Raw genomic sequence first — 20,485 nt, 5'->3', positions numbered from 1 at the left:
CCCTGCCTTCTTCCTTAATGCCCTCCTCCTTCCCTCTCCTCTCCTCCCCCTCCCCGCTCTATCTATCTCTCCCTCTCTCTCTCTCTCTCTCTCTCCTCTCAAACACACACACCGGAGCTCTTCCCCTCCCCCCTCCTCCCCCCCTAACACATGACGTGATGCAGGCAAGATCTCCAATAGCAACCGTATCCCCCATCACCCCTATTACCCCCGTTTCCACCCCACACCTCCTCCAGCTCTGGCTGGATCGCTGACTGGTGCAAAAGAAGTGGCTGCTGAGGCAGGTCGGCCCTGTGTACTGGTGACTGTTTTTTTTTTTCTTTCCACTGTGCTCCCCAGGGGCTAAAATGAAGATAAGCACCTTGAAACCTCGTAGATTCCCATAATATAGTGTCTAATTATAGCTGTTGGCAGGAAGTCAGAGTCAGAGCCCCCTATCAGCTCCTACAGAGCAGAACTCTCTCACTAAATTACAGCTGGACACTTTAAAATATTGGAGGGTAAACACCACTCACTGTGGGACATTATGGGGACATATTAATAACACCATAGGAGGTAGATAATACGGTGGTATAGGATAGGATAGGTCAACTTATTATAGAGGACAATAGATGCATTAGATTAATAACGTCACTGTTATTTGTTGTGCTCAGTTGTCACTTTATAGGTTCAACTTGTGTCTCCTTGTGGTTGTTTTGTGTCTTTTTCATTGTCATTTGTGTCTCCTTGTGGTTGTTTTGTGCCTTTTTCATTGTCATTTGTGTGTCTGTGGTTGTTTTGTGTCTTTTTCGTAGTCTTTTGTGTCTCTTTGTAGTCTTTTGTGTCTCTTTGTGGTTGTTTTGTGTCTTTTTCGTAGTCAATTGTGTCTCCTTGTGGTTGTTTTGTGCCTTTTTCCTTGCCATTTGTGTCTCTTTGTGGTTGTCTTGTGTCTTTTTCGTAGTCTTTTGTGTCTCTTTGTAGTCTTTTGTGTCTCTTTGTGGTTGTTTTGTGTCTTTTTCGTAGTCAATTGTGTCTCCTTGTGGTTGTTTTGTGCCTTTTTCATTGTCATTTGTGTGTCTTTGTGGTTGTTTTGTGTCTTTTTGTAGTCAATTGTGTCTCTTTGTAGTCTTTTGTGTCTTTTTGTTGTTGTTTTGTGTCTTTTTTGTAGTCAATTGTGTCTCCTTGTGGTTGTTTTGTGCCTTTTTCCTTGCCATTTGTGTCTCTTTGTGGTTGTCTTGTGTCTTTTTCGAAGTCATTTGTGTCTCTTTGTTGTTGTTTTGTGTCTTTTTTGTAGTCATTTGTATCTCTTTGTAGTCTTTTATGTCTCTTTGTGGTTGTTTTGTTTCTTTTTGTAGACTTTTGTAGTCATTTGTGTGTCCTTGTGGTTGTTTTGTATCTTTTTTATAGTCTTTTGTAGTCATTTGTGTCTTCTTGTGGTTGTTTTGTGTCTTTTTTGACGTCATTTGTGTCTCTGTAGTTGTTTTGTGTCTCTTTGGTTGTCTGTATCTCTTGTTGTCATTTGTGTCTCCTTTTGGTTGTATTGTGTCTCTTTGTTGTCCTTTGAGTCTCCTTGTGGTTGTTGTGTGTCCTGTTTGTTGTCATTTGTGTGGTTGTTTTCCCCATTTTTGTAGTTATTTTGTGTCTTTCTGCAGCTCCTCTGCATTTCTTTGTGGTCTTTTTGTGTCTCTTTTTGGCCATTTTTTATTTATTTAATTGCAAACAGACAACCAATTACCAGAAAAAAAAATACTATATATATTTATATATACTTGCTGATATAAAATGTATTGTGGGTTTACAACAGTTTAAACGGCATGACTCAGGACCTTCTTTCCTCATTATCCTTTTTTAAACAGTGTGTACCCTGTAAAGTTTTCTTTAACTATTTTACATTGTGGAAAATGGGATATGTAACCAAAGTTTACATTATCAAACTGGGAAACATTCCACATTATTTCTAAGTTGGTTAGGAGACCAGGCACTCATTAAGGGATCTATCAATTTGTCAATTCCAAAAAATGGTTAAAACAAATGCAATCTAATTAGTAATTAGTCCTACTTTCATAAAGTTTATAATTTTCAGCTTTTGTTGAAACTGTTTTGGACTTTGTGGTCATTTTGTTAAATTATACTGTGTTATACTTGGAGGTGTTATGTTATGCACCCCATTCATATAAATGAGTGTTGACTCATCAATATTAATCCTAATTAAGGTCAAGGAATCACATTGCTCAAAATGCACTTCAGTCTTAGGCAGGTCATACTCAATTTACAGCCCACAACAGGGTGACAGATGGCCCACCGACCATTCTCTAATTCACCATGAAAATATATTGATTCACACTGGGATTTCTGTTTACTTTGAATGTAATGATGCATTTTTAAAAAGCATCAAAACAGACCTTTTTTATTATTATAAATAATAAAACAAGGCCCAAATGTCCTCAAATCCTAGAAACACTGCTGCATACAGCAAACGTCAAAAGGTTAAAAACAGGCAATTCATTTATTATATATTATTGTTTGTCATTTTGCAAACGTGGCCCCAGGACTGTGGAGCAAAATGGTTTAAATGGTTTAATATTTTTTGGAGTTTGTCCCTTAATTATCTCTAATTGCCATGCGATCACTAGTCAGGCCACAATTACAATATTTGTTCTTTTGTCACATTATACTTCGGCAAAACCCCTAATGAACTAAAACTTTCTGGCAGCTAGGTAGAAAACATCACATGAAAATGGCTGCAGGCAAACCCTCCAACAAGGAACGACCGGCCTGTAATTGCCAAGAGACTAATTTTATGGAGCAACTGACCTTTGCCTGATAATATGAACAATAAAATACTGTGGAAATGCATCATAGCTGCCCAGAGTAACCCGTTATACCCTGCATGCCACTGAAAGATGCTGGTCTGCAAATAATTATCATGGTAACCCACTCATTTTGCTTGAGAATATTAATAAAAATGAAATTAAAAAAAGAAATCAGTCAAAATGAAAAGACAGCCCTTTGTTTAAATTCTCAAAGATGCCACACAGATGAACACAGGCTTTTGTTCTTTAAGATTTGGTCTTATTTAGGTCACACAACGTGACAGAAACAAACGCCACAAGGCCAAAATCTGAGGTGTTGGGAGCGTGGTGTTGGAGGTTGGCGTGACGCTTCAAGACTGCGTGAAGGAGGCTTTATTCTAACCTCTCTGCTGATCTCCGAGCAGCGCTCTGCAAACAGAGTCAGCAACTCTGCCTGCCCAGGTTTCTGTTCATCCAGATAGATTACAAATGCATAATAAGCCCCTGCCTAATAGCTCGATAAAAGTCGCTCTCAACAACTCATTCTCTCTTTCTGGCTCTCTGACACAAAGGCCGCTTGACAAAGTACGAGAAGGAGACAGGGAAATGAACCAATCACTTGTGAGGGTAATTGGAAGCTACAGTTTTTGAGTCCATCACATGGTCTTCAAGGGACAAAGGCTGCCCCCTCGCATTGATTTTCTTTGTCGCTACTGACATCTAGTGGGCAATTACTATTACATGATGTAGCATTTACTGGACAGTGGGAGCAAAAGGTTCATAAATACAGGACCAGGTGTGACAGTGTTTCTCTGGGGAGTGTCTTTTGTTGGCAGGAGAAATGCTCCCAAAAATAATTTTAACTTTACGACACAGAGAGAAAGGCTCCTGCACACTGCCTCACTTATGGCTCAATTTTAAACATTTTAAGGTGACGTTTTGGGCCTTGGGCAGGGTAGGACCAACTCGTTGTTACCTTAATCAAATCAAATAAATTAGCAATAAGCAAGACAGTGTACAGAAGCTCTCCCCTTCGTCTTCAAGACGGCACCTCCTATGATGCACCTGTCACACACTCAGGTGCAGAGAGATTTTTCAAAATAACTTTTGGACACTAAAAATGAGCACTGAAATTACACTTCTTTTTGTCTATATGCAGGACAGGAGACGATTTTTCTCAGTTTGTCCCAAACATTAACAACAGGGTTTTTATAGTTTAAGGAAAGATAGATTTAAGACTTTAAAATACCCCCAAATTAAATTTAAGACCAATTTTACAATGACCAAAATTGAATTAAAAAATAAATAAATAAAAATACCAACATAAGAACCAACATAGACAAGGGGAAATTTTTTGCCATAATATTTACTGTAACATGAAACCTTACTTTTTGGTCCACTTAATATTTTTATTATTTACTTCATTTATTATTTATTTACTCATATGTATTTCCTTGTATTGGTTTCAGCCATGCCATGAAATCTGGTGAAATTGCCAATTTTTATGAATTTTCACTTCCCTTATGTCTTCTAGGGTACAGTGTCAGCTAGCTATCAGACAGTGGATCCTCTGCAGTGAGGATGTGACCTGATGTGGTGACGCTAAAGTGAGAGCCATTTAGTAAATTATTAAATTTAAAAAAAAAAAAAAAAAAGTGACCAATTTTTAAAAATATTTTACATTACACTAACAAAAAAAAAATAAATAAAATTACCATAAAAATTAAGACTTTTGAAAGATTTTTTGAGACATTTAACATCAGTTAAGGCCTTATTATTATATTTTTAAATAATTCAATCCAATGCTTTTTAAGGCTTTTTAAGTATCCCCAAGAACCCTTAACAGTTGTAGCCTTCTGTGACATCTTGACATTAGGGTCCTGCTTCCAACATCTTAATTTACGTCTGCACGTAATGATTACCGCAATCACTGGCACCCTTTCCAGAAGGGTCAGACATCAGGTCAGCTATAAGAGATGTCTCGGATGTCTGATTTTGTTCAGCAGGGCAGATACATGCTGTCACAGAGACTGAACCCCTGTTTACCAGCTGCTGTTTCTTAACTCACTATTAACTCACACACTTGCCCCATGTACAGTAACAACAGCACATTATTAATATTTTAGATGATTTTTCTAGAAATCCTCATCTTTAAAATATTTGTTTCTTATATTGTTTGTGTTTCCTGTCAGAATAATGCAGCCTCTGTTGTCTGTGTACTGTCACTGCCAGTCACTCTGTGACCTGACTGACTGTATAGCGTTACAGTATTCCCATTTCTAGAGTTTAAGCTAGGGCAAAAGATCCCTAAAATTAGCAGGGTAAGTGCCCTGTCTCTACCGCTGCCCTGCAGCAGTGACGTTAATTGCGCTCTATTTATACTTTAAGAGTGCAGGACTCCGAAAGATCAAGTTTCTGTTATGCTTTATTTCTGTGCCCTCGAGTTTATGTGAGCAGAGCGGTGGAAAGCCCACGTTTGGTGCAAAGAGCTGAAATAAGAGAGGCACTGATTCTTTTTTAATATTCCGCTAATGTAACACTTTGTATGCACTCCAAGCAACGTGTCTTCCACTTTCTAAACAAGCTCATTTTATGGGCTTTGCTGCACTGATGGGGCGTTCGGGTCTTTTATGTTCTGCTACTGCAACCATTTCAATCCATCTAAATGTGTATAATGATGCTCTTAATGCAAATGCTGCCATTGTAAGCAACAGCACTCAGGCTAAAGAACTCGTGACAGAGCCGAGGCACAGAAAGAGAGATTCATTTTCAATTTGCAGATACTACTTAGCGCTTAGTTCCCAAATCAGAAACAATTCAAGGTACCGCATGCAGAAAAGACACAGTAACACTGGGATCACCCACACACACGCAAGTACACACAGATCGTGTTGCGATACTGAATTTTATTCAAGTATCTCCAACGTCCTTTTGCTCTCGAGTTATCATCAGTTAAACGAATCAGTTGAGAAAGAGAAAGGCAGCCACAGTTCATAGCCTGAATGTTAAGTCGTCTATTTAGGATTTTAGAGCCTCTCGGTGTGCATTCAACTCGGTGGTGCTTAGCACGGACAGGACAGATAAAACATTCATGATAACACAAGATAAACAGAAGAGAAACTATTTAAAAATAAGACTAAGATGCAGGAATGGCCGGTTCCATTTCTGTGAACTGCATCTGAGGTTAAAGGGAAAATTCAATCCAGAACAGAACTGACGCGTGATCTTGGACAGTTGGCTTTTCCCCGTAGACAGACACCAGAGGGTTTAATCACAAAATGCTCCGGCTCTGATGCTGCTTCTTTGTTAATGAATCAGATATCTTTGTTGATGTTGACATTACCCAGAAGTAACGGGGTGTAGGCACACTTTAGGCTCTTGCTTGAAATTGTTCATTCAGACATAGGCAGACAGTTTTAGAAAACATTCGTGAATTCAGAGGATTCATAGTCAAAGAGGCAGCCTCAGGTTAGAGTCATTATCCTGTTAAGATAAGCCTGTAAAATCTGTCTATGTAGTGGATTTTGGCTTGAAAAAGTTGCCTCTGATTGGAGAATCCCAAACTGCATAGGTAATAAAAGTCTGTGTGGAGACTGGGGACTGTTAGCTCAACAATGGAACCAGCTGTTCTCACTGAGGACACCGCTCATCCTCAACATCCTGATCTCCTTCATGCACATCTCCACTTTAGGTTATCACTTCTGCTTATAATTAGGAGGATAAGTTAGTCGCTTTTTATTTTGCCACCAGTTTACAGTCTGTAACAGAATATGGCTCCGAGGCTGACATTTGGCACAGTAAATTCAAAACACCCTCCCGGATCAAAGAAACATAGCAGATGGTAATATGTGAACAGGCGAAACCAGCTAAAAATTGCCAGCGAGCAAGTTTGAGTGGTTGAGCTTGTTCAAACACTACCGGTCTGAATGAACTTGCAAAACAACAAGTGAGCTACCGTATTCACTCTTCATCTTCATGCATGGCTAGTTTGATCAGATGCTTTCCTGTCAGTAATACTAAAACCCATCGTTCATACAGTGCAGCCACCACCAAACACACACAAGCACCCTCATACTGTAAATCTCCTTTTCACTGGGACAAAAACAGGGAAGATGCATTAAAGCCTATGTCAAGATGAAGTTTTATCCAGCTTTAAATAGCAGTACAATCACTTTGAGAGTCTGTGTGATGTAACGTTAGAATCAAGCGATAACTGACCAGATCTCAGCCAGAGATTAAGCCCACAGGCTGATGTGTATTGCTATGGTTTGGTCTGACACAAGGTTGGAAGGGCCAGGAGCGAAGCAGAGGTCAAAAGGAGACAAGAGATGAGCAGAATGGTGTGGAGGGGGACTTTTTTGGCGGGTCATAGTAAGGTATGGGGGACAACAGGAAGAGTAGTGCAGGTGTGTCTCATCAGGGGACAGTAGTGGAAGTCAGTGCAGCTCAATGAAAGCCTCCATCTCCTCAGAGATGAGTCCCCTGTAGGGCAGTCTGTGCTTCTCAATTGCACGCGCCGCCAGGCACTGAAGGGTGACGTAGTTCAGTGGGTAGAGGGCCGGGTGCCCGGTGCTCTGCTCATCCAGCAGCTCGTAAGCCGTCTTCCTCTGTGCATTTGTAGCGTCAAAGTGAGCCCCCGCCTTCATAAGTAGTGCCATAATCTCTGGACAACCGTTATTAGCAGCGATGTGCAGAGGCGTGTTGTTTTCACTGTCGCGTGAATCCACGTCTGCGCCACACTCTAGGAGCAGGGCAGCCACCGCCTGGGAGGGGAAGCGGCCCACAGGGTAGCGGCCCACAGACGTGGTCTCCTTGTCTACGGCCATGTGGAGAGGAGTGAAGCCGTTACGGCCCCGGGGGTTCAGCTTGAGCAGGCGGTACACTGTGTGTTTCTTCTGGTGCTCCTGCTCGGGGCTGCACTCCAGCTTCTCCAGGAGGAAGATGAGGTGCAGGATAATGGAGAGAGCTTTGGTGAACTGGGGAGCCTCTGGAGGGTTGTCCCTCTGTGCCACAGCTCTCTCTACCTCCCTCACACTCTTCCCAAGAACAGTCATAAGGTCATGGAAGGTGACGCGTGTTGACAGGGTGCCTTTGGCCCGGTCTTGAAGAACAAAAGAGAAAAGCTCTGCAAAGGACAAGAAACTGGAGGCTGTCATGGGACTGAGAGGGTCCAGGTTGCTCTGCTGCATGTCTAAAGCGTATTTCCACAGGCTGATGCAGCGCTCAAAGTTGCCTGAGTCTGCGTACACAGCTCCCCTGTAGCGGATGTAATAAGAGGTGTCTGGGTGCGATGGCCCCAGGATGCGCTCTCGCACCAACAAGGCCTGCATCCTCATTTCATCAGGGTCTGTGATCAGAGCCTCCAGCTCCTCTGCAGTGCTCACCTCCTGGGCACAGCCGTAAGCGGGGATAGGAGGGCCAGGTGGAGGCTTGGCCAGGGACCCAGCTTTGTCCCCTGGCTGCCTCAGCTCCATGGCCCTTCTCCAGTACCTCATCGCCCCCAGGAGATCCCGCTTTTTGTCCACAAAAGTAGCCCCAAGGAGTTCTAGTGCATCGATGCGTTCCTCTCTGGAGGTTCGAGGCTGGTGGGCGAGATACTCCACGATGTTGGTGTGACCTGTGACACTGGCAGCGAGGAGAGGGGTCATCCCGTATCCATCTCTCTCCATACGAGCATTGCACTTTAACAGCATCTTCATGATGTCCAGACTCCCTGACTCAGCACAGTCGTGCAGGGCGGTGTTGCCCTTCACACTCTTGCGGTTCACATCAGCACCACGGTCCAGGAGGAACTTGGCGATCTCCTTGTGGCCCTTGTAACAGGAGATCATGAGGCAGGTGTGGCCGTGGCGGTTGGCTACCTCCATGTCGGCTCTGTGCTCCACCAGGTACCGGACGATCTCCAGGTGACCGTCGAAGCAGGCAGCTCGGAGCGGCGTTGAGTTAGTTAGTGTTGCGTTGTTGACTGAGGCACCGTGTTTCAGTAGCGTCTTCACCACAGGGAGGTGGCCGGCTGCCGAAGCTGCCCACAGCGGCGGAGCCCCCTCGATGGTCTCGCCGTCAAAGTTAACCGCCCCCCCGAGTTCAACATTCGCTTTACAATGTTCAAGGAGGTAGTCCACAACCTCTAAGTGTCCGTACCGAGAGGCTATCAACAGCGGGGTGCCTCCCTGTGTCTTCTCCTCGGCTAAAGCCTCCAGCTCCTCTGGAGTTTTGTTGCTCAGCAACTTCTGGATAAGTTTCAGCTTACCATCTCTGGCCGCGTTGAAAACCGCCGTCGGTATATCCATTTTACAGGCTCTGTGCTGCCGCGCGGGGCACCAACCCCATAACCACTCGTTTACAGAAAAACTGTCGAGTCAGTTGTTAAACGGCCGAGAGCAGGAATCTTAGTTTGGACTCGGTTTCTAGCTCGCATCTTACTGCCATTTTGAGGGTGCTGTCAAGATGGCGATTGTGTTGTTTGACAGGTCTATGTTTACGACTGCGGCGAGGCATTGTGGGTGACGTAGTTTTGATGGAATTCTTTCCTCCGTGAGCGGAAGGCGTTTGTCTTTAATCAGAACTACATTTCCCATGATGCCTGGGAGTTGAAGACGCTACCAGCTGATGGGTTCGTTTGGTATGTGAGTACGGACCAACAGGATGCACCACCTTAGATAGACAGAGATAGAGCCAGCTGGTACCGGTTTACAAACCAAACACACCCTTTAAAAGTATTCACTTTAAGAGGTAAGTTGATCCCCATCACTGTTGATACATTCAAACCGTGGTAGTAAAGAGGATAATTCCCGTGTACACCCATTCAAGTGATATTTACTTAATCCTATCCTAATGTGTGCTTATTTAAAAATCAACAAATGTATTTTTTATCAACTCTTGAGTTGTGCTTTATCCCAAACTCTCATTATTATAGTTAGGACAACAGCAGAAAAACTGGATGGGGTCAGTTGAGGTGGTTCAAGCATCTGATCAGGGTGCCTCCAGGGCATAGAGGTGTTACAGGCAGATCCCACTGGTCGGAGGCACTAGGGTAGACCTGGACACACTAGAGGAGATTATTTGTCTCATCTGTCCTGGGAACACCTTGGGGTCACCCAGGAGGAGCTGGGAAGTGTTGCTGAGGAGAGGGACAGTCTGGGGTGCTTTGCTTGGCCTGCTGCCCCTGTGACCTGGAAAAATGGATGGATGACCAAATTTTGTTAAAGTTAAAGGGGAACTGTGCCCATTTTCTAAATGTATACATGTATACATTCCTATGTTCTGAGACAGTCCAAAAAATACTAGGAGACACTGACAGCTGTCTCCTAAATCTAATGTTGTGTTCCCACCAAATGTGATGCGAATTTTCTTGTCACGTTACTCGCGCAAGTTTGAATGCTTGAATATTTTGTGTTGACTCACTTCATACGCGCTCATGACCTTGGCGTCATATGTCACCATAGGATCTCAATGCTGATTGGCTATCGCAACGCAAATTGGTTGCTAAAGTTCAGATTTTTCATTTTACTTTATTAGTGCTGCTAATGCCACCAGGTGGGAATTTGGGTCTAATTACGTCTTTACATTGACTTTACAATGTAATTGTTTTATTCGCACCTGGTGTAAACACAACATTATTCCTTTGTTCTAGGACAGTTCAAAAAATATTAGTAGACATGAACAACTCTTTCTTAAATCTAATGTTGTATTCACACCAAACTCGTGCGAGTTTGAATGCTAGAATATTTTGTGGAGACCTGCTTTATATGCGCGTGAAATCGCTGACTGAACTTCCGCCAGTACATCCTCGGCGTCATATGTCACTGGAGGATCTCAGTGCTGATTGGCTATAGCAGCCCAAATTGGTCGCTGAAGTTCAGATTTTTAACTCTCCCTAATAAGCGTATGACGCCAAATTGCACTGCTTGCGTCATTTGCGTTGCCTCCATAGCGTTCATTGTGCCACCCCGCAGGAATTTGCATCTAATCACGTCTTTACATTAACTTTACATGTAATTCACTCACGCAAAGTGTTTTATTTGTGCCTGGTGTGAACACAATATCAAAGCCAGAGTGCTAAAACTCAAATTTGTGATGTCTCAGGGTAGGGTGGGATAGCTCTGCAGGCAATGAATTGGAAAATATGTTATAGATGACACTGAGAGCATGCAGGGGGAATGTGCTGAGTATATGGGTACATTTTTTGTTTCAGAACTGAGAACACTACAATAAAATAAAGCTCATTTGGGTATAAAAAAAGAAAACAAACTTTATGTGGGTCCACAAAATAAGTCTCCCATTCACTGGAGCAGCCCCAGACATATACGCCTATGACATCACAAGTTTGAGGTTTCTGGCTTTGAGAGAGAGCAGCTCATGTTCACAAATACTGACTGAACCTCTTTAGGCCATAGACATAACATATTGGAGTTTTTAATTTAGGTGGTGTTCCCCTTTAAGTAATGGTATAGGTCTCATTGCAACATATATTAATATTCACACAAAACTAAGCTGCTACTTCCAGTGATACTCCTCCGTGAAGGCAAAGTAAGAAACTTGTGCTGATTTTACAGTTTACCATTTACTCACAAATTACCAGAGAAGTTTGCATTTGTAACACATTTTTTAAAGTCAGACAAAAAGCAATCAACAAACGCTGTACCTGCTATCATTTCAGATCATTACTTTCACTCTTGAGTCTAAGTTATGCAGAAAGCTATAATAACCAACACAGTCAGATGACACTGAGGCCCTGTGCACAAACATCATCCGCTACTAACAGCATCAGGCCTCTGCAGTCATGTCACATTAATAGGTAGTGAATAAGCAGGTGGCTCACCCACACTCTTAAAGCAGCACTGGTAACATTATTTGGTAGCTTTTTCACTGTTCTGTAAATGTAGGGAAGACAACACAGCATTTAGGTGATTTTATTTTACTCTGTATCCTGTGTTTGTTGCGGGATATTATTAGAGCTAGCATTATGGAAGTCATTTGATTTCCTTTATGCTGTTTCATATTTTTAGAACGCTGCTATTAAAAAGGTGGGAAAGATTCAAAGATCAGTTTAATGTAGACACAGTTAAGTACAGAGTCTTGAAAAAGTATTCACACCCCTTGGCGTTCCTTTCTATTTTGTTACAATACAACTTGTAATTTTAATGGATTTTTATTTGGATTTTTTGTAATGGACCAAAACAAAAGCGTCAAAATTTGTTAAGTGAAATGAATATATATATATACATACATATATATATATATATATATATATATATATATATGTATGTATGTATGTATGTATTTTTTTTAATTAAAAAAGCTGTAAATTTAAGCCACTAAATAAAACCTGGGGCACATTCAATCTGAAAATGGTGTACCCGTCTTGCTACAGTTTCCAGGTTGAACAACATGTTTGCTTGAAACGGTGTGAAATGGAGTGCAACAGGGCAGGCTTTCAGGTACGTTTTTTTTTTTTTTTGGTTTGGTGGGTGTGTCAGAGGTGTATCAAAACAGCAGTGATGTGCATATAAACCAAATGCTGGTAGATCTTTTCTTACTGTACATACAAACTTTGTTTTCATTTCACACTTGCTTCAGGAATGTAAACATAAGTTCTCCCATGCCAAACAGCCCATTTGAGTTGAATCGCATACAACCCCACTGTATCGGAGGCAGTGTGCCTGTGTAACACATCAGTGTTCAATGTTCTGTTTCTGGTTAGATACTTGCTTTTGTTGGAGCTGAACGCAGCCCCGGTGCTAACATTTACCTTTAGATGTCACATAATTAGCTAAATATAGTCACCGTGAAGAACAAAGAGCCCTCCAAACAGATCAGGGACAAAGTTCTGGAGAAGTTCAGATCAGGGTTGGGTAACAAAAACAGCCCACTGAGCACCATTAAATCCATTCTTACAAAATGAAAAAAATTTGTCACCACAACAAACCTGCCAAGAGAGAGGCACCCACCAAAACTCACGGACCAGGCGAGAACTAAAGGACCAGGCAAGAAGGGTATTAAATCAAAGCGACAACAAATGGACCTAAAGATAACCCTGAAGAAACTGCAAAGCTCCACAGCGGAGATTGGAGTATCTGTCATTGGGACCACTAAGTCGAGCAGGGCTGGGCTTTATGGAAAGGTGGCCATGGCTCAAAAGAAAGATGTAAGACCGTATTTGGAATTCACCAGAAGGCACGTGGGAGACGCCTCAAACATACAGTAGAAGAAGGTATTCTGGTCATATGAGAGTAAAACCAAACTTTACAGCCACTCTTCTATAAAGCTGAGCTCTGTGAAGTGTACAGCTTTATGTGGTCTGAATGACAGATACTCCAATCTCTGCTGTGGAGCTTCCCAGCTCAGTCATTGTTATCTTTAATCTGTTGTCTCTGCCTATTGTCCTCCTTGCCTGGTCCTTGAGTTCTGATGGGTGGCCCTCTCTTGGCCAGTTCGTTGTGGTGCCACTTTTTAATTTAACAGCGCTCAGTGGGATGTCATTTCACCTCACCAATCTTGACTATTTTGTTTTGGTCCAACAAAAAAAATCCAAATAAAACATGTTGTAATGGAACAAAATATAAACCCAAAGCTGTAGCCTATGTGGAATTAAGCTGGAAATATATATGACTGATCTGAACATCTTGAGCCTTGAACAGATCCCATTACTCTCTCCGCCTACACAAAGCCTGTGGCCACAATATCGACTTGAATATTGACATGCATGATGCCATGCACCGCCAACACCAGGACCTTACATTCATATTGACTTTTTCCTTCTGCATCTCTTCACAGTATGAAAAACCATCTACCTACTTTCGCATGCATTAATGCAGTGTGGCGGGCAGTATATCACAGAACTGAGCAGTAGGATTTCAATATCTTATAAATTCATCGGAGAAGTTCACTTCTGTATTTGAATACCAATGTGATGCAACGACACCTCTGCTTGCCGACAGCATCACAAAGATCTTTAGTTCTTTCTTTGACTTAAAGATGGAGTGGAAACACAAATCATCCTTAAAAAAAATGTGACTACACAGTAGTAAGACACACTGACTTTGTGGTGGTTTTGCCTCTTTCTCATTTTTATTTTTTGTGTCTCCATGTGGTCTTTTTAAGTCTCTTTCTGGTCGGTACCAAGGAGGTTAAAGAAACATATCCTTGGGGTACAACACATACGCATTAAAATCTGGTCTGCAGTTCCATAAGGCTCAGTAGCTGACGCGCTATCACAGAAGGTGGGCATGATTGATTCGTTTCACTGAGGCATCTGCAGTCGGCCTTGGGTCCAAATATATTTTATAGGAAAAATAGAGACATGGGTGAAGACTACAATTGTGCAAATATTGAAAAGGTCCTTAATAAAAATCCATAAACAAATGCTTTATATGCTTTATTACCCAAAAACAAATCATCCCCTTATGTCTAGCACAGATGGACCTGCATTTTTATACCGCCTTTCTAGTCCTCCGACCGCTCTCTTTTTACCCTTTGAGTCACATTCACCCGTTCACACACTGGTGCCGGAGGCTACCATACAAGGAGCCACCTGCTACTCAGTTTTTAAGACACTCACACTCTGGGAGCAATTTGGGTTCAGTATCTTGCTCAAGGATACTTTGACATGCAGACTGGAGGTGGTGGGGATCAAACTTATGACCTTCCAATTAGTGGACGACCCGCTCCACCTTCTGAGCCACGGTGTGCTGTAACCCTCCGTCACAGCTCCAGTTACATTGCCCATGTGAAATACCCCACAGCTCCCATGGGGTCAGAGGGCATGTCTGAGCCTTCATTTAATGGCCTCGATCAGTACATGATATTGGAGTTTCATTTTGCAGGTGGAAGCCTAGGGGGCCCTGACACTTGTGGCCCCTGGGCCTGTGCCTGGTTGGTCTCGCTCCGAAGTCGCCGAAATCTGGCACTTGGGCAGTGACTTGTGCCGTCAGAAACCAACGAAAAAAGGCGTCCTTTAACGTCCGCATGATATGTGGCCAGTTGCCGTTTCAGTTTAACGGTGCCCAGCGGCGTCAGGGGGAAACACGGCGGGACAAGGACGAAAGTTAAGGCGACAAAAGTCCAAGTGGGGTGTGCGGAAGGGGTGGTTGATGGGTCCAACAAACACCAACCTTCACCCGAGAGAGCGGTGTTCACATCCTGTAAGATTCTAAAGCCAAACCCTGTTCTTTTTTCCTAAACCTAACCACGTGTGTTTGTTGTCGAAGTCGATTTGTGGTGTTGTACTGACGTAGTGCGTTTATTTTGAGAGAAACTGTATGTAAACGTTAAATTCTCCATGAAAACGGAAGTGTATCTTGAAAGAAGAGAACTTGACACAGTGTCCCAGAACGTCAACAACCAACGCACCCAGGGCACCTTGCACGGCGTATGGAGATGTGGAAAGTCCATGACCAAACGTCAATATGTGACGAGGTCAGAGACTGTGTTGGCCCGTTCAGTAAGCCGTCCATGAGCAGATGTAATCATTATTTAGCATGAACAATTTAAAAGCTTTTAAAGCCCCTGAACTTTAGGTTTCATATCTAAAACCCACCAACTGTCATCAGATTTTGATTACGAAAGTTGCTAGATGCTGACTGGTGCTCGGAAATATGCTGCGTCACCTTTTCCAGCAGAGCCCTGAGCGCAGAGACAAACTGAACAGATGGAAATATTTCATGAGAAATAACCAAAACTGCTCTAACTTCGGCAGGAATGTTCTTTTCACGTAGGACTCCATAACTTACAGTAAGATGCTGATTGAGAAAATACATTTTCATTTCATTTTCATTTTCATTTAATATCAACGTGGAGGGAAAAAAAAAGTTGATTATAATTACAGGCTGATGTTTTGGTTAATTTGGAGATTATTAGACGATCACTTCTCAATAATTTGCCTCGCTGAGTCTACAGAGGCAAAAATAATGACTTAATTTTTCTTCAGCAGTTTTATCTCTTTGCTCTCAAGTCTGTTGGAAATAAATATTCTTTAAGCTCACGGATGAATGTGTCCCATGTGGGTGCTTGTTGGGACTTATCTCGGTACTACTTATAAGCAAATGGCTGCAGATCACCCTCGGGTATATGCCTGAGAGCGCTCTCAGAATGTTTACATTTTTAAATGATGCATTTTTATTTCCTGTTCAGGATTATAGAAGTGGCAGACTGTTTCGGAAAATATGGACAAAGGGACGGAGACACTCAGGAGAGGTCACCATGGTTTTGAAGTTCAATATTTCTCGAGCATTGAGAGGTGTCTTTCTGATGTTTCACCAGTAGAGGAGGCATGAGATCCACACTTGGCTAATGCTCTTCATTGCTCAGTGGGACCATCCCCGCATGCCTGTAATGTATGAGTGTTGGCTATGGGGGTCTGCATTTCCATTCATCAACCCAAGCATTTAAACATATGAATCAAGATACAGCCTCACTGTACAGATGAATATTTCCAGCAGAAGAGAGCGTGCCAACATTTGTTTTCAGGAGCCGCAGCTCTACCTCCTGCCATCCTTAATAACTATTTGAACCTCACTGGAGGACAGCCTGAATAGGAAACATGTTTTTAAAATTAAACAGGGAGTTTGAATGCACAGAGAGACAATATTGCGTGCAGAGATTCAGGATTAAAAGCCTCACAAATAACACCCAGCCTGTGTCTGTCTCAGAGGACCCAGTCTCATACTTCTTTGCAAAGAACGGAGAGCTTGGGGGGAGCAAAGGACGGGTTTATAATAATTTCCTGGGGCTTGCTCTTGATCCTGTGGAATTATTAGGACAAAACCACTGAGACAAAGCTGCAGGGTTGAAAAATAAAACATCAGTGAGAGTATAGTGGTTTTATTCATAACTTCAAAAGCATGTCACATACTGTAGCAACAGTCATATTAATATTACATCCACTAGCAATTAAAATCTAATTCCCAAATATAAATTCTTACAGAGGCATTATTAGTTTCCACAGGAACGTGCAAAACCCACATGTAATATTATTACGTTATTACAAAAAATACAGCTTCATTTTTAACAAGATCATCGTTGCATCACAGCTGATATGATAGTGAGGCACATCACAATGCTCATGAGAGAAGGCAACACTGATTATAACGCAGTACTTCGGGAGAAATACACAAACAAGGACAACGGCTCCACTGTTCACTAATATACTGGTGAGCACAGGTGGTTTCCACTTGTTTAATCTGCAGACGCCTCTGAGAAACTTGATAAAGTGGGACTTTTAATTCTACAAAGGCTTCAGTTTTTGGTCCATTGATGTACATAACACAGTGTGCAAGATACAGCCCCCCTGTCATCAGCAGACTTTCACATGCCCGGTATTTATCGGAACTGTGCAGTGGGATGAAAAGGTAGCCGGAGAAGAAAAGGGCCCTCAAGATGTTGAGCTGCTTGTTTTCACCGAAGTCTTGACAGGGGCTCCCTAGAGGCCTGCGAGCAGCTCACTGAGCAGCACCTCCCTCTCTCCTAGAAGCACATCTCTCCTCAGACTGGTTCCTTTGTTCACCACCTTTATCTTCATGGCCAGGCTCTTTATTTGTGCCTGGGGGAGCGCGTCAAAAAAAAAGTCTTCATTGAACACTGGATTCCTGCTATTCTTGATGATGGTGCTCCTCTGCTTCTGCTGCTTGCCAGGGTTGAGGTAGAGCGCTACACAGCAGTTGATGCTTTTAGGGTCCGTCTGCCTGTCATACAGGGCCTCGGCTGAGAGCACACGTACCCTCAGGCGCGCTGACTCCGGGTCATAATGAGTGCTCAGCCTCAGTGTCCCCCCCTTGTGGAGGTTGACGGTGTGCTCACGCTGCAGGAGGTCGGACGCTGCACCCTTCACGCCACTGCTTTTACATCCACGGAAGGCGGGAGAGGGGGGGCAACGCATGCGGCGGCGCTGCATGTTGGGACTGTTGTCTGCTGAGCTGCATTCATCAGTGGAGAGAGAACTGTGGCGAGCCAGGGAGCGCTTGGCACGAGACATCTTGAGGGAGAGAAAAAGCAAACGTGCAGAGAGAAGCCTCGTGGTTATTGAATGTAACATGGTAAAACACTTTCGTAACACGTTCATTTGTAGTTCTATAGCAGCCAGTCTGTACACACACACTGAATGGAAACAGTGCTCACCTTGGCTTGTGTCTCCTGGGTGATGGAGCGTAAGAGAGAGGCCGAGCGGGACAGGAGAGGTGAGTTAAAGGGGGACGACTCTGCTGAGGAGCAGGTGTCGCTTTCGCCACCGCTGAAATAGCGATAAGGGTTGGGGTCAGCCGGGGCGAGAAGAGTCCCCCCTTGGGAGCGCCTCTGTGAGTTCGGGGAGGTGAGAGGGCTGGTGGGGTCACTGTGGAACAGGCTCTCCTTACGGCGGGTATGGGGCGACTCCACTAGGGTGGAAAAGCCATATGAGGTCTGAGCTTTGGGCACATACGGCAGAGACATTGCAGTCTGCGACTGGGGGTCAGCATTGGTGTTGACCCTGTCCACAGATGCGGCACCTGGCTCATCAGCACTCTCTATCTGGATGATGTGACGGTTGGCTGACTTCTGGAGATTACGTGTGTCTCCTCCCATGCGAGAGAAGAGGCGAGGGCTGCAGGGGTTCTTGCTGCTCCGAGCTCTGGGGCTCTGGCTGCAGATGGCGTGGTCAGACACAGATGGTCGTAATGTGGAGCAGGGCTGAGGCTCGGGGGTGAGAGATTCTTCCGGTGGGCAGCAGATAAGTTTAGGGGGGATGAAGAAATCAGGGATCTTTTCTGGCGTGAGGACGTTGGCATACACAGAAACAGGAATGGCCTCTGCTGTCTGCGGGGGCTGGGATTGTGTCCCACTGCTCTCCACAGAGCTACGGAGCTTCTCCAGTAGCCACATGCCCACTCAGACGCCTCAGCTCACAGTATCTCTGTTAACAGAAAAGAGATGCATGAAGAAGAGAAAGCACATCCAATGATAACAAACAGATAAAATCAACTGAATTGCACCTTTTTGTTGCAGTAAAGTAAATATTTCTCCCCTTAAGACAAAAACCTTACACTAAATCTGTGTCTGTGCACCTAAGTAGGAAAAAAATCTCTTAAACTATGCAGCAGTTTAATATAGGAGAGTAAACATTAAAGTTGCAGCTAATAAGCAAACATTTCTTCAACAATTCAGTCATTAAAACAATGTCTGAGCATCTCCAAAGAGCACTTTAATGAATCAATGCGCAAACATAGTGAGCTAAAAATAATACTCCCAACGATTTACACGTGCGCCACTGAGCTGTGTAGCATCTCAAACAAATTCAGAATATGTAACAAATCAAACTACAGCTATTTTTAAAATATTAAAACCACTGAAAGTCGTTGCAGTTTTAATTGCTCTGCGAAATCTTTAAATTAAACTAGTAAAGGCGAATCTAGGTAACTTTTCCCTTCAAACAAAGCCACATTAACACCCCTCGCGTTTCATATATAACACGTAACGTACCAACCTGTTGACTGTGTAACTCTTCTCCCTCTCACAACTGATCGCAGGCTGCGCTCGTCCTCAACCTCTCCAAGCGCTCCGTGCGTAAAAGGTATTTTCCCGTGTGTGATCCAGAGCGCTTGCCAGCGGGAAAAGGGGCTGCTAGATCAGGCACCCTCGCTTTATATGACGGGGGTCTCTGACTCCTGAGCCAATGAGGAGGTTGTGGAAGCTTCCCATGGTATTTACCATGAAAGTATTCCCTGCGCAGGCACGAGGGGGGGAAACTCATTTAAAGGCTTCATCACGCACAAAGTGCTCCAAACGGTGTGTTTGTCAAACCTCACGCCTCATTGATTTTTAAAGAGAGCGTCACCGTGATTTCATTTGGCGTTCACGTGACGCCTATTCTCTCTTGTTATCGCCTCATAATACAGGGTGCGCCTTAATTGGATTTCCGGCTGGTGGCAAATTGATGATGATGTGGAGTGACAACTTGCTGCGTTCAGGAGCACCATCTGAACTCATTTACCAATTACAGTGGGAGGGAACCTTCAGTGTTTGGGATTTTGTACAGGCAGTGGACAAAATAAACACATCACGACAAAGAAGCTGCAGAAGTTTCACAATCACAAAGTTGAATTACCATTATGCTAATGTTGAAAAACTTTTTGTTCTCAGCTCTCCCCAACAGGCCTATAAATCATCACAGCTCCGCCTAAGTGGAACAAAGACAACAGCTCACATCCTCCCTGTTGTGAAGTCCCTGCAGTTGCTTCCAGTTAGTTTTGGGATAGTTTCTTAAACTCCCACTGTTTGTCCATAAATCTTTTCATGGATGCGACACTGATGTTGACACACTGCCAGGATATGTCTCTCCTTGAGCCGTCACATCCAAAGACTCTCGGCTCAGCTGCTTGCTGTACCCAAAACCCTGACAAATACCTGCAGTGAAGCTGCCGTCTGTAGATTTGGACCCAGTCTCTGGAACTGTTCTCTATCTCTGATCTGAGGACAGCAGTTTCAGACGAGGGCTTTAAACCCCCACTGAAAACTCACTTTGTAAGATGTGCTCTCATCCAGGCATAAATTTCACGGGGGATGCAAGGGGCATGTCTCACTCAATATTTAGGAAATGTAGGGGGAGACTGGGGACGGTTGCAACACATTTGGCTTTTCTCTCAATTACTCAGAGATGATTTGGACTAGACCAACCATTTATTTATATAGTAAACTTATATCTGTCCTATAATTCCGCATACCATTTAAATATGATTACATAAGAC

At 43.4% G+C, this 20,485-nt stretch overlaps 2 protein-coding genes across 3 annotated transcripts; both read right to left on the bottom strand.

Annotated features, from left to right (window-relative positions):
* Positions 1–5,657: 5,657 nt before the first annotated feature.
* fem1a (fem-1 homolog a) lies at positions 5,658–9,242 on the bottom strand. Its single transcript, XM_049598261.1, has one exon. It carries the CDS (start codon positions 9,059–9,061, stop codon positions 7,208–7,210), a length of 1,854 nt encoding a protein of 617 aa, XP_049454218.1. The 5' UTR covers positions 9,062–9,242; the 3' UTR covers positions 5,658–7,207.
* A 7,352-nt stretch (positions 9,243–16,594) lies between these two features.
* On the bottom strand, positions 16,595–19,655 carry LOC125902026 (C2 calcium-dependent domain-containing protein 4C-like). 2 transcript variants are annotated; one of them, XM_049598113.1, is made up of 3 exons: positions 19,221–19,655; positions 17,886–18,654; positions 16,595–17,742 (listed from the first exon to the last, which is right to left on the bottom strand). In XM_049598113.1, exons 2-3 carry the CDS (start codon positions 18,621–18,623, stop codon positions 17,191–17,193), a joined length of 1,290 nt encoding a protein of 429 aa, XP_049454070.1. In that variant the 5' UTR covers positions 18,624–18,654; positions 19,221–19,655; the 3' UTR covers positions 16,595–17,190. The 2 variants fall into 2 exon arrangements, with proteins under 2 accessions (XP_049454070.1, XP_049454069.1); XM_049598112.1 differs by having other exon boundaries at positions 19,225–19,654.
* Positions 19,656–20,485: the final 830 nt, after the last annotated feature.

This window comes from Epinephelus fuscoguttatus, linkage group LG15 (genome assembly GCF_011397635.1).
Source record: "Epinephelus fuscoguttatus linkage group LG15, E.fuscoguttatus.final_Chr_v1".
NCBI lineage: Eukaryota > Metazoa > Chordata > Actinopteri > Perciformes > Serranidae > Epinephelus > Epinephelus fuscoguttatus.
The sequence above is the reverse complement of the archived record's forward strand: the minus strand, read 5'-3'. Positions and strand labels throughout refer to the sequence as shown.

Excerpts from the sequence above, each read along its gene's own strand:
- fem1a (XM_049598261.1), bottom strand. The coding sequence starts at position 9,061 with ATGGATATACCGACGGCGGTTTTCAACGCGGCCAGAGATGGTAAGCTG.
- LOC125902026 (XM_049598113.1), bottom strand. The coding sequence starts at position 18,623 with ATGTGGCTACTGGAGAAGCTCCGTAGCTCTGTGGAGAGCAGTGGGACA. Across the intron at positions 17,743-17,885 it reads CCCAGGAGACACAAGCCAAG|ATGTCTCGTGCCAAGCGCTC; the intron begins GTGAGCACTGTT and ends CTCTCCCTCAAG.